At 39.7% G+C, this 12,174-nt stretch overlaps 1 protein-coding gene across 3 annotated transcripts in view; it reads left to right on the forward strand.

The window, feature by feature from the left end:
• The window catches only part of PLEKHG1 (pleckstrin homology and RhoGEF domain containing G1), a 136,330-nt gene that overhangs the window by 107,553 nt on the left and 16,603 nt on the right, over positions 1-12,174 (forward strand). For all 3 annotated transcript variants that reach the window (XM_040598324.1, XM_040598322.1, XM_040598323.1), the window contains 4 exons: positions 2,115-2,184; positions 9,254-9,300; positions 9,834-9,984; positions 10,992-11,123. In XM_040598324.1, the coding sequence (XP_040454258.1) occupies positions 2,115-2,184; positions 9,254-9,300; positions 9,834-9,984; positions 10,992-11,123 (400 nt within the window). The remainder of the gene's footprint in view (positions 1-2,114; positions 2,185-9,253; positions 9,301-9,833; positions 9,985-10,991; positions 11,124-12,174) is intronic.

A 12,174-nucleotide genomic window follows, 5' to 3' on the forward strand; every position in this document is an offset into this window, starting at 1 on the left:
TCAGTACATGGTCTTAAATGGCACTGGAATTTGTGGCACTCTTCTATCTGGGTTTTGTTAGTGATTCAGTTGCTAGAGCACGGAGTTCCTCTGGTGGTACTCCCTCGTGCTCCCTTCCTGCCTGGGTGGCTGGCGCACGTGAGCCACAGGGGCCGAGAGCTGTGGTACCATCTGTGAACAGCATAAAAACTCTTGGATATTCAGGTAAAGGGAACTAATGCCTCTCTATTGTTTCTTCTGCCTCCTGCCAGGTACTTAGATGTAGCCTATAATAATAGCCCTGCTTTTTCACACGTCAGCTTCACGTTATAGGGATTGAAGTTTTTCAGGATTCCTAGGCATGACAGATTTGTAATTTTTACAGTGGCAGGTTGTCCTTACCAATCCTGTCCTTACCAGCTAGGTGAGATAGGTGCGTTACAGGTAACAAAATCTTTCAAAGCACACAGCCCTTACACTATGGGCTCGTGCTGAAGGCACAAGTCACTAGCATATTTACTGCATGAACTTGGGCTCATTGCATGAATATATAAAATCTTTAAGGGTTGTGTTACTGTATCCTGAAGAAGAAATAACGTGGTATTATAGGAGATAGGTAGGAATAAAATTACAATCAAGGCGCTACGTACTCTAAGCGATCGGAACATCTGCCTGCCAGACAGCAAGACTTCTCTGAGCCCATTCGGTGTGTCTGATGTTATTTCCAAAACTTGAGTAGGACAGTGTCGGTCATTATTACTGATGGTTATGGTCACCATTGCCACAGCTTGCTTCTTTTGCTGCTATAAAGGAGCTTCATGAGTGAGGTGTATCAAGCTAGGGTCATATTTTTATTTCCATTTTGATGAAGGGAGAAATTGAGGTGTGAAGGTTAAATTGTCACTGTACAGAGTGGCTTAGTGACCACTGAACCTAATGTCTTTGTCTGTCTTTGTTCCTTGTGACTGCAGATTTCTCCCCTTCCTTCCTCCAGTAATTAGAGAAGCAGAGAACAAGTCAGGAAACTTTTCTGGTTTACTCCTTTTCTTACTTACAGAGGGAAATTGTGTCTGCTTAGAGGGGAAAAGGGCAGTTCCCTAGACACAGGCTTAGCAAAACTCGTTCAGGGAACCAGCTCTGAATTGGGAGAAAAGTAGCCCTAAACGGAAAATCATCTGATGAGAAGGGGGCAGGGAGGAGTTCTATCAGAGAACAGTTTGGCAGAAAACTCAGTTTCTTCTCTTGTTTTTCCGAGTACATCTTTCAGTAAGACTAAAGACTATTTGGATCAAGAAGAGACCTTTGAGGTTTTCTTCTGCTGCTTGAACTCTTTCTTTCAGTGAATTGGCTTTTGAGAGCTGAGTTTCATACAACGGTGAACATACTCCCTTATTGCTTTGCTCCTGTTACAATGAATTCATTTCCTGCTTGGCATGTCAAAATTATAAAATCCTCTTGGTAAGGTTTTATTTTTAAGCATGTAGAATTTATATATTCCCTTCCAGAAAACTTTTTCCAGGCTAACCATTTTTCTTCAGTGAAGAGACCCACTAAAGGTAGACAAATTTTCCTGAGTGAGCTTATTACCATTCTTCTTCTATGTGTAATACATCCCTGGTTCTCATCTGTGTTTTTCAGACCAGCTCCTCATCTCCCTCAGACAAGTAAAGCTCCTAGAACATAGGAAATCTTTATAGGACAGGACGTGTGCTTCAGTATCTTCTAAGTCTTGTTAGTTTTAAATTGTGTTTAGTTGGTATATAAGCAACATACCAGTCTGACTACACCACTATGAGTATCGTAGAAGAGCTGCCAATCTTAAGGAAGGAGCTCAGCTTTGTTTAGGAAATTAGTAATCCATGGTCATTGTGATGACTTGAATTTTTAAGTATGTGGGAATACCATTTCTTTAGAGCGCTTCTCTGCCTCCAAACAAAAAATCCCAGCACCTATGCACACAGCGGGAAGAGAGGCATCAAAGGAGTTCTCGTTCCCTTTTCAGGACTCCCTGCATCATTAAGTGCTTTGGACATCACTGCTATGAATGATGAAGCACTGTCTGGCTCCAAATATACAGGTGTTTCTGTTCCAAGGTGTGCCATAATTGTCTTTCCTTTTCCTGTTCTTTGTTTTAGTGAGCTTCTGCAAGATTTGGAGAACTGTGAAAATGATCCTGTGGCTATAGCAGACTGTTTTGTTTCCAAGGTAAGTGGCTACTGCAGGAGTCTGCAGCACACCAGCTGCAGAGTGATACGAGGGAGTAAGATTAATTTATTAGCTTTTAAGACCTAATTCTGACAGCTTGTGTGACTCGAACCAAGAAAAGTTAGTAAATCTGTGGAAACAGAAGGAATTTCTCATAGTAGGTGGTAGGGATAGGCCACTGATCTGTGTTTTTTAAAAACCAAGGAAAAGGTGTTATTTTCTTCAGTAAGAGTATCGGAACTGGTGGAGCTGTTGACCTAGAGTTCATTTTCAGGTTTGTGGGTTGTTTGGTTTTTTTTTTTGTATTACAGGGATTCTTCCCCACCTGCCCCCCTTTTTTTTTTTAATATATGTGATCAAGTGGTACTGTGGTTATGCCTTGTCAGCTTAAAAACAACTAGAGAATACAACTTGGCTGCATTTTTAGAAAAGGCAATAACCTTAACACAGTTGTGGTCATATTGCTTTCTGAGGTGCATTTTTTCCTGAATCCAGCCAGCCATACCTTTAATTTTCCTTTTAAATGGGGTGGCCCAAAGTCTGACCTCAAGATTAAAATCTCATTCTCTCTGAAATATTTTTAATTTTCTGAACATTGATCTGACATCTTTAGTCTGTTGGACAATTCTGAAGCCAAAAACTGGAGAAGTGGTTAGGTGCAGGAGAAATACAGAGAACCAAAGTAGGTGTCTTTCATTGTAGGAAACACAGAAAGCCAATTAGCGAGAAGAGGAATGGCTATAATGGGTAGAACAACAAGAGATTAAATCATTTGGGCTACAGTTTAGCTTGCAGCAGATGTCACCGGAGAACCTACATAAGCCTTGAATCAGTAGAGCCCAAATGTGTTAAGAAATAATACCATCTTCATGGTATTTCTGAGGAAAGAAGAGTGAAAAAAGGGGCACGTAGGTGTTTAAATTTGTATAATCTCTCTGTAGGTGTGTTTGCCTTTTTCCATTAAAAAAAAAAATATAATCACAATAAAAACCAAACCCTGTCATGTTTCATACATTGTCCTGAATTCAGTATTGCTAGCACCAAGCATTCAATATAATAGGTCTAACGCAAGGATTTAGGATTAACTGGACCACCCTCTCATGGTGGTCCAGTAATTTGTTTGGCACTGTTGTGACACAAGGGATTTTATTGTAAAGGGGAGTGATGATACCAGCTTAGTGCTGCTGTTTCACCAGATCACTTGCTTGAGTTGAGTTTGAGAAAGCTGTTATTTATCTAGTCATTGATCTTTTGTAAGCACTGAGAGATCTTAGTGTTGGCACCACTACTACAAAAGTAGGATGTATTTTTTGCTCCATTGCAATGGGATTTATATCGTGTTGTTATCGCTCCAGATAGCCTATATTGAATTGAAAGGGAGAGAATGGGATAAGAGCAAGCACAAACTCCTGCTTCTAGAATGGAATAACGCCATGTGCGCACTGGGTCCCGCTGACTAGGAAACAACTTAGCAAACAGTTATCTGGCATCCTGGCAGACAAAAAATTGAGCATAAGTCAGCAGAGTGCCCTTCAGGATATTTACAGATACTGCAGTCTGGAGCTGGTAGATCTTTCTGCTGTATTGCTTGGTTATAGCTGGGACATGGAACAAAGGTGGTGCAAGTGATAACAGCAAGTCCAGGAAAAAGTTGTGCTCTCATTCAATTTGGCCAGCTGAAAGGAGTTTTCTGGTAGACTCTCTGACCGTTTGTTCCAAAATCCATCTGCATATCATTGTTTGTGCTTTTTGTTCCCTTGTCAAATGCTTTTAGCATTTGTATTACTGGCAGACAACTGCCTGATGGCTCAGAAATTGCTAGAGGTTGCAGTCCTAACAAGCATTTTTTAACTTCATCCAGACAAGTGCAAACACTTAAAAGCAAAACCAAACAATGCCAAAATACCCCACAGTTCTGGTTTTGGCCATGAAGATGTCATTACAGCAACTGCTGACTCTCTTAACAGACTCCAGTTGTCCATTCTTGGTTGCTTGTATCTTCCCAGCATTGAGTAGTGGAAATAAAAACTGCCTTTTTTGGCAGTCTGTAGTCCTTCAAGTCTTAAAAGGCTTTGACCATTTATTGTTTGATTGCTTTGAGTGTGCTAGATCTTCACTGTGAGCTAAGCATGTGGATAATATCATGCTGAAGTCATAGCTCACAGCCTTGGCTAATGGATGTAGCTCTGCTGGAGCTCCTTTAATGCTTCCAGTGGAACTGTGCTTAGGTTACATAAGCTCTGGATCTAGTGCCATTTTTTTCACCTTATTCTGGTTCACCTGTGAATTCCATAGTTGTTGGAAGTTTAAATATATGATCAAGTTTTCACTGTAGCTATTGTGTTTATTTTTGCATTTCATAAAGCTCAGTAACTGCATAAAGTAATACCCATTTCTTTCTTCAGGATTCATATGAAATGACACAAAGTTGGTTTGCATGTATAATAGAACAGCTGGAGCTTGTTGGAACTAAAACGCTTGATATTCGTGAAGACATCTAGGGAGCTTAATCTTTTTAAAGGTCTGGTTTAGGAACATACTTGACAGATTGTTTCTTTGAACTTCACTTTGTTATTTGGTTTTGCTCAATAAAATTTGTTGTATAGCATATACTTCCCTCACACAATCATACATTGCTGTGTCTCCTGTGTATAACTTTCATGCCTGAGTAGTAAACAGCCTTGCAACTTTTACTTTTAAGGGTAATAGAGCAAGGATTATCAAAGCATGTTAGTGCACTTTGAACAACAACTCATAATTGTGGATTTGAATCTTTACCTTAACGTTTTTGTGCTGAGTGCCCAAAGTAAATAACTCCTAAAATGGCAGATTTTGTTAATGGACTTCAGCAAGATGTCTTTAGTGTAAACCAGCCAGTAACATAAAACTTACTGATTGATAAAATAACCATGCAAAGCTATGACTTTATATACATATAAATATTTAATAACAACTTACAACATTGTATAAATCCCTCTAGTTCCAGATATTTTAATTCATTAATAATTCACAGGCAAACAGACACAAATGCAGAAAAGCATGCTTTTTTAAAACCAGCTGTCCAATCATTAATTGCTGCCTTTATCTTTCTGCCCCAAGATGCAGATTGTGTGGACAGGTATTTGTTTAAACAGTGTGGGATGGCTGCTGCATGGAAAAAACCTGCCACTGAGGGTAGTTTCTGCCAGCTCTGGTCCTGCATCTTCGTCTAGAATCTACTATGTTAAATGTCTTGGAGACATTTTGCTGGTAACTGTAATCGGAGACTGATAAAAGCGTTCCAGTGCAAGTTTAGCTATAGTTTAATTATTCACATAAAAGATTGTTTATACGTTTGTTTTGCCAACTCAGTCTTTCATTTTTATCATAATGATGCCAATGTTAATTAGAAGATTGACTTCAGTATTCTACATGTTTATATTTAAGCAAGTTGTAAAGGAGAGCTTAATTCTGGCATGTTGCTCTTCTCACTCAGCACCCCCGAAATTCAGAACGTTTTCTGAAAGATGCACCAACAGCTTAACCAAGGGGAAAGGGAGAATTGCTCTAATCTAGCATCTCATTAATGAAGAGGAGATCCAGGCAATTGGCTTCAGCTTATGTTCTGACTCAGCTCATTTTCTCAGTCTCCATTTTCTTTTAAAGTGCCTTTTATGGCTATAAAAAAGCACAGTGCACCAAGAGTTGAGACAGGATTGGGGATGTAGCCACGTGCTTGGCACTTCACATCATGTGGAGGAGACACACAGTGAATTGATTCAGCAGTGGGGGACAAGCTAAGTATAGCTGGGATCTGCTTGCGCCCGGCTGTGGTCTCGAGGGTGACTTGTAGTCAGTGCAGATGAACTCTCAGCTTGGATCTCAGTTTTTGCAGCCTCTACCCCAACAGCTTTAGGCCTCCAGATTAAAAATGATCTCTGGAACAATTCCAGTCTCCCTGCAGAGATAATTCTTAATCTGGCTTGAAGACAGTTGAGGTGAACAAAACAACTTGCAAGCTGAATAAGTTGAAGAACGTCCAAAGAAACACTGGTGAGCATAGCTGGTGTTTCATTTACCAGTGTGAAGGTATTGACTGAAATCCATTAAATCCATCTTAGTCCTGGTTTCTCTGTAGCTTCTGAACATAGTTCACAGTGCCGGCTTTAGCCTGCATGGCTTGTGCCCTGATGCGCTCCCAGTAACACAGTCCGCTCTCTGGGGGGTCTCCTGTGAAGCAGACACCAGCTGGGCGTGTGAACCAGAGGTCTCTCCAGTGACCACGCAGAGTGCTGGGCAGCCAGGTGGGCCGTGGGACAATGGCCGGCCTCGGCAGTGCAGCTTCCCTCAGGCTGAGGGAGAGCCTCTTAGGAGGTGGCTGGAGGTGGCTGTCTTGGCCACTCTCCCAGCGTGTTCAACGTGCATCCTGCTGATGCCTAGGCAAGGTGTATGGTGTCGATTCACACCAGCTTCGTAAGTTGGAATGCTGATCAACAATCTTATTCTGAAGGCAAAACGTATGTAACTGACTTCCTACTGGCACTGTGGGAGCATAGCTCAGTACAAGCAAATGCACCCTGATGGTTTAGTGTGATGAAATGAGCTGGGGCACAAGGAAGCAAGTGCACATGCAAGCACAGTATGAAATTTGGCGTCATGTCTGTTCAGAAAGAAGGGATGATTGTGAAACCATTATTAAAATTTTTAGAGGTGTTGAGGGCATGAGAAACGGCATTATTTTGTTTTAAATACAAGCTTTTTCCATTTAATAGCTAGACTAAAAGTCTCTTAAAACCAAAAATCCTATTGCAAGTTGTTTTGACCTTGTGTAAAAAACCAAAGCAAAACAACAACAAAGCCCAAACCAAAACAAGGAGGGAGAGTGTGAAAAGGCTCCTGGGGATTTTAGACTTGCTTTTGATTTTGTGGGGAATGTGCACTAAGTTCACTCCGAAACCCTGAAGTGTTTGACCTTGTTTGTTTTACTGATAATGCCTTCATTTGTTAAAATTTCACAACATATATTCTTTTTCTTTTTGTTTGAAAAGCAGAACAATCATGTGACTGTATTTATGAGCAGAAAAAAAAACAAACTAAAAAATAAACTGGCACAAAATGTTCTGCACTTTGCTTATGAAGCAGTTCTATAAATTGCATTATTCTGTGATTGTAGCCAGGGGAATATATTACAATTTATACCAAAACCCTTAAATGAAAACCTTATATTAATAGATGCATATATGAAATAAATTCCTTTTTTCATCTTAGTGAATTTCATTCTATTGCGCTCTCTTAAGCACCCTGACATATTACGAGTGCTAGCTAGTTTGATAGTGATTGCCATAGAAAATTACACAGTGTAACGTCTGCAATGCTCTGAGGTTTGTTAATTCTTTGAGTGGAGAAGGTTTGGAGCTGTGGCCAGGGTCCCAAGTGTGGACATGAACAGGCTATAAAACAAGTTTGCTGTCTTGGGGTGTGGACATGGGATGTGGGTATGCCACCGTAAAAACTACTTGTGACAACAAAATTAGTGTGAAAAACCAAGCTAAATCATTTAACTCTGTTTGTATCAAGAGTACATTTGGTGGGTTGGTTAGTTGGTTTCTAAGGGAAGAGAAGTTTAATAAGCTTATAGCCCACTAGTGAGTAAATGGGGATTGCAGCCCCTTAGAGAAACGTCCGTTAAAAGTTTGCTAGAGTTATTTATTTTTTTCAAAACAGTTACTATTGAATCCTGTAAGAAATACTGACACAAATTGCAATGACGTACCCATCCGAAGTAGCATCTTGCTTTAGGTGAGGTCCTTATGAATCACTGCTTAGTGGTAAAATGCATGGCAGAACCTGCTGTACGCCTGTGAGAGGGGGAAGGGGAGCAGCGCTTATGGCAATAGGAAAGTGTACTGCCTCAGCTGGCTCTTTCTGATGAATGGCCAGAAAAACCCAAACCCCAACAACGAGAAACAAAAGCCACAGCCTGCATCAGCCCTCTCCCCAAGTGGTGTTGCTCCTCAGAGCACTGTTGCCTGCTGTGAAGGCAGGTATTTGGTCTCGCCATTCACCAGTGACTACCCCTCGTGGAGCACAGCTATTGTGCTGCAGAATGCCAGAGTCTGTTCTGAAGATGCTTCAAGTGGAAACTGGGGTCTTGTTTACTACTGGAGGATTACTTTTTATCGCTCAGGAAAGAAAAAGTAATTGATTTGGGGGAGCATTTTGCAGTTCTGCTGTGCTTTCTTAGTTCTTTAGGGCTCTGGCAAGCCGCAGAAATTGCATATTATTTGGGATAGAAATTGATAGGCAGATGTGAATTTAAAGCATGTGAAAATGTTTCTGGAAACCTGTTCTTGTATAAAATGAAATGGTGATGATCAAGAAAAAAAGGCTTAGGCCAAGGAGGAAAGGAATGAAACTCAGGCTTTTCCTCTGAGAAGCTTGTCAGCATTAAGCGTTGGCAATTTCACTGTGACAGGCAAGTGTGAAAACCCACCTAAATCTAGTTACAACTTGTTTTGAGTAATAACTGTCTGCTTTCACAGAGTCATAATTTACTTAACAAAAAAAAAAAAATATCACTTTTGTGGCTTTTGATTTTTATGCTTAGACTGTGCTTAAGTGTGGAAGTATTTATGTTGGTTGAAAATTACACACTAAACATAACCTGCAAAACTTCTCCCAGTAAGCAGATGTGTGCTTTTAGCAAACAAAAAACTAGGTATGTGCAAGTCAGCTGTTTGAAAGGGGTAATGGTGATGGGTGGTGGTGGTGGTTTGGTGTTTGGTTCTGTTTTTTTAAGATGCATAGATTGTCATAAAGGACCTTGGAGGCTCTGTTGCAACGCCACTTGTTTTAACTCTATGTAGGTTTATTTGTTTTTTGCTTAAAGTAATCGAAAAATCTCCCCCCCAAAGAAAAAAAAATATTCAATTCAACAGGTTTTTGGTAGTGATAGGACCATCACAGTGAAAGTCTTCGTTGATCAGGAACTGGAGGGGGCATTGTCTTGACATAATCATCTTTACTTTGCACATGTTAGCTGCTAGTTTGAAAAAATCTGAATACATGTAAACCTTTCCTCCCCATGCAGAGTGAAGACTTCCACATATATACACAGTACTGCACCAACTACCCAAGGTAGGAATTCTGGGTTCCCTTTCTTTATTTGTCCCATGGCCAGTTTGTGTAATACAAATTATAGTCTATTAAATAAATAAATAAAATCAACTTCTCCCCCACCCAAATGGGAGGAATGGTCAAGGAGTTTACCTTTTCTTTAAAAAAAACAAAACCCAAACAAACAAAAAAAACCCCAACATAAACAGCAACAACACAAAAACAAAAACCACCCCAAAATGAAATATGCTCATCTGAAGTTTTATTTTTACCGTTCTTGCCATTCACTGCTATTATCCTTCTTTAGAAAATTATAGTCTTATTCTGCAGTGCTCCAAATATATGATTCCCAGTAAGAGAGAGTGGTTGCATGTCAAAGGAAAGCATAACTGAATGCAAAAGCTAAACTGAAAAAACCCAACCAACAGAAGCAGCAGTGATTGGCTTCGGAACCTACTGCCCCCTTTTACAAGGGAAGAAAGAAACAATTCTTGACCTTACCTGCAGACTTTACAGAGACTATGTGTCTTAAAGCTATGTATTGATGTTTCCAGGTCGGTGGCTGTGTTGACAGAATGTATGAGGAACAAGGCGCTGGCCAAGTTCTTCAGAGAGCGGCAAGAAGCACTGCAGCATTCTTTGCCCCTGGGCTCTTATCTCTTGAAACCCGTCCAGCGCATCCTCAAGTACCACCTGCTTTTGCACGTAAGCACCCATTAGAAATGTGTTTAGTTTAGGGCTGCTGCATATTGAAGTTCCTGCCTCTGGTACAAGTCTTGACGATTAGAAAGCTTCTGGCTTTCCTTGAATGCTGTTTCTTTTGGGGGTATTTGATTTCTACATTATGGAGATTTTTTCTGACTTCATCACTTCACAGCATATGCATATATTTGGAATGGATAATTTATAGTAATTATTTTAGACACATTGAATCAGTCTGTCCATCAAAATAATTAGCTGCTTTAAAAAAAAAAAAACAACCAACTGAATTCTGAAGCTGTTTGGAAGATTCTTGTTGTGATTAAACATTTTTGTACACAAATTTATTTTTCCAATGAAAAACAGCATTTTTCCACATGCTGCAATGCTGGGGGTGGTTGAAAGAAGGACTAAATATATACAAAACCACCCTGATTGGTAAAAATTTTGTGCAGAGGAATGACTGAGGAAGTGGGAACCCTTTCCATATTCAGTGAATTGAGTTAAGCAAGTTTCGGAAATTCCTGCCTTATTGTTAACATTTTCCACATATGTTTCCTATTAGACAGTCATGTTCTAGTGAAGTGTAAAGACACTGATCCTTATTTAAAATGTCTGGTGCTTTTCTGTTCTCTAACTGTAAAGTAATGCCTAGTTGTAATACCATCAGGGTTTTGTAAGTGTATAGATATGTCCTATGTTTTAAGAAAGCCATTACATGCTGTCTGAAAAGGTCTCCTGTCAGCATGCTACACTCTCTTTCTGTGCCTCTCTGCTCACATCAGCTGCTGCAAGTATAGTCGCTGCTAAACCGACCGTAAAGGCTTGGCTTTGTTAGTCATCTTGTGTTAATCAAATTGATAAAACGTTCAATAGCAATAAAGGCAGGAATGTTGCATTTGAGTGGTCACAACGCAAAGACAAAATAGTACAGATAAAAACAGAGTATTGCGTCCAGCTGGGAAAATTAATTTAGAAATAACAGGACTTTTCCACCCCACCCCCCATCTTAGGAAATAGAAAACCACCTTGACAAGGACACTGAGGGCTATGACGTGGTGCTGGATGCCATTGATACGATGCAGAGAGTGGCATGGCATATAAATGACATGAAGAGGAAACATGAACATGCGATCAGGCTCCAAGTGAGTTCCCAAAGAGATTTTATGGGTGTTTGTGGGCTGTTTTTGTCAATATGTATGACATTAACATTTTTTGGTTTATCTTTTAATCTTTGTCAGTCTAAATTATGACTCCTGTTGAGTATGCCTGTGGCTGTTTGATCTTAGAAACCATGGTCATAGCTGCTGCAGGAAAAATCAGACAACTCTACCCTACAAGCAGCATCCTGTAAAGCATTTATTTTTCAGTAATATGGAACTTAAGATAACTTCTCTTTCTTCCTTTCCCTCAATTGTACAGCACTGCTGTGCAACCCTAGGGCATGGCTTTGTTCAGAAATCCTGTGGTTTCCGATTTCTCCCCTTTGTGCTGATTAATTTTGTTTTGAGGCATTTCTTGTGCTGCTTCTTGTTTAAGTACTTTCCTCTTGGGCTTTTGAAGACTCATTATCAGATGCTTTGTGGAAAGTATAAACCTAGAAACATGATAGTTAGAAAAAGGTGAACTTCGCTTCAAATGAAGAATTTTTGAGGAGAAAACAAAAGCTACATGCCAAATATGTTTTGGCATCAAGAGCAAGCTCTTTTGTAGACTTTTTATGGGTCTTTCATTCTGTTTCAAACTTCCCAGTGAATCACAATTTTACATTGCATTTTCATCAGTGGTATTTATGCTGCTTTAGGAAAACTGGGGGGGGCTTTTAGTTTATAAAAGGAGTAATAGGCTTATACCATTCCAGAAATCTATGTCATGTTATTCTTTGTCTTTTTATTTTTCTTTTTAACATAAATGCAACTTACTGACCCTCATTTTTTGTGGTTGGGTTTTGGTTTCTCTTTGTTTTTTTGTAGGGGGAATAGGGTTATATTTGATAATGTCTTGCCTGCAGCAGTGTAACCTTTGCCATACATTGCTGGAAGTGCATACTAATGACTTTTAACAGCAGTATGCTATAAATCTGAGTAATGATAACCAGTAATATTTGGCAATAAAGAGAGTTAAATGCTTTTGGGGGGAAAAAAAAACTTTTTTTTTTTTTTAATTGAGCTCATCTGGCAAATATATGGGGTTGTG

This window comes from Falco naumanni, chromosome 6, assembly GCF_017639655.2.
Source record: "Falco naumanni isolate bFalNau1 chromosome 6, bFalNau1.pat, whole genome shotgun sequence".
Classification (NCBI taxonomy): domain Eukaryota; kingdom Metazoa; phylum Chordata; class Aves; order Falconiformes; family Falconidae; genus Falco; species Falco naumanni.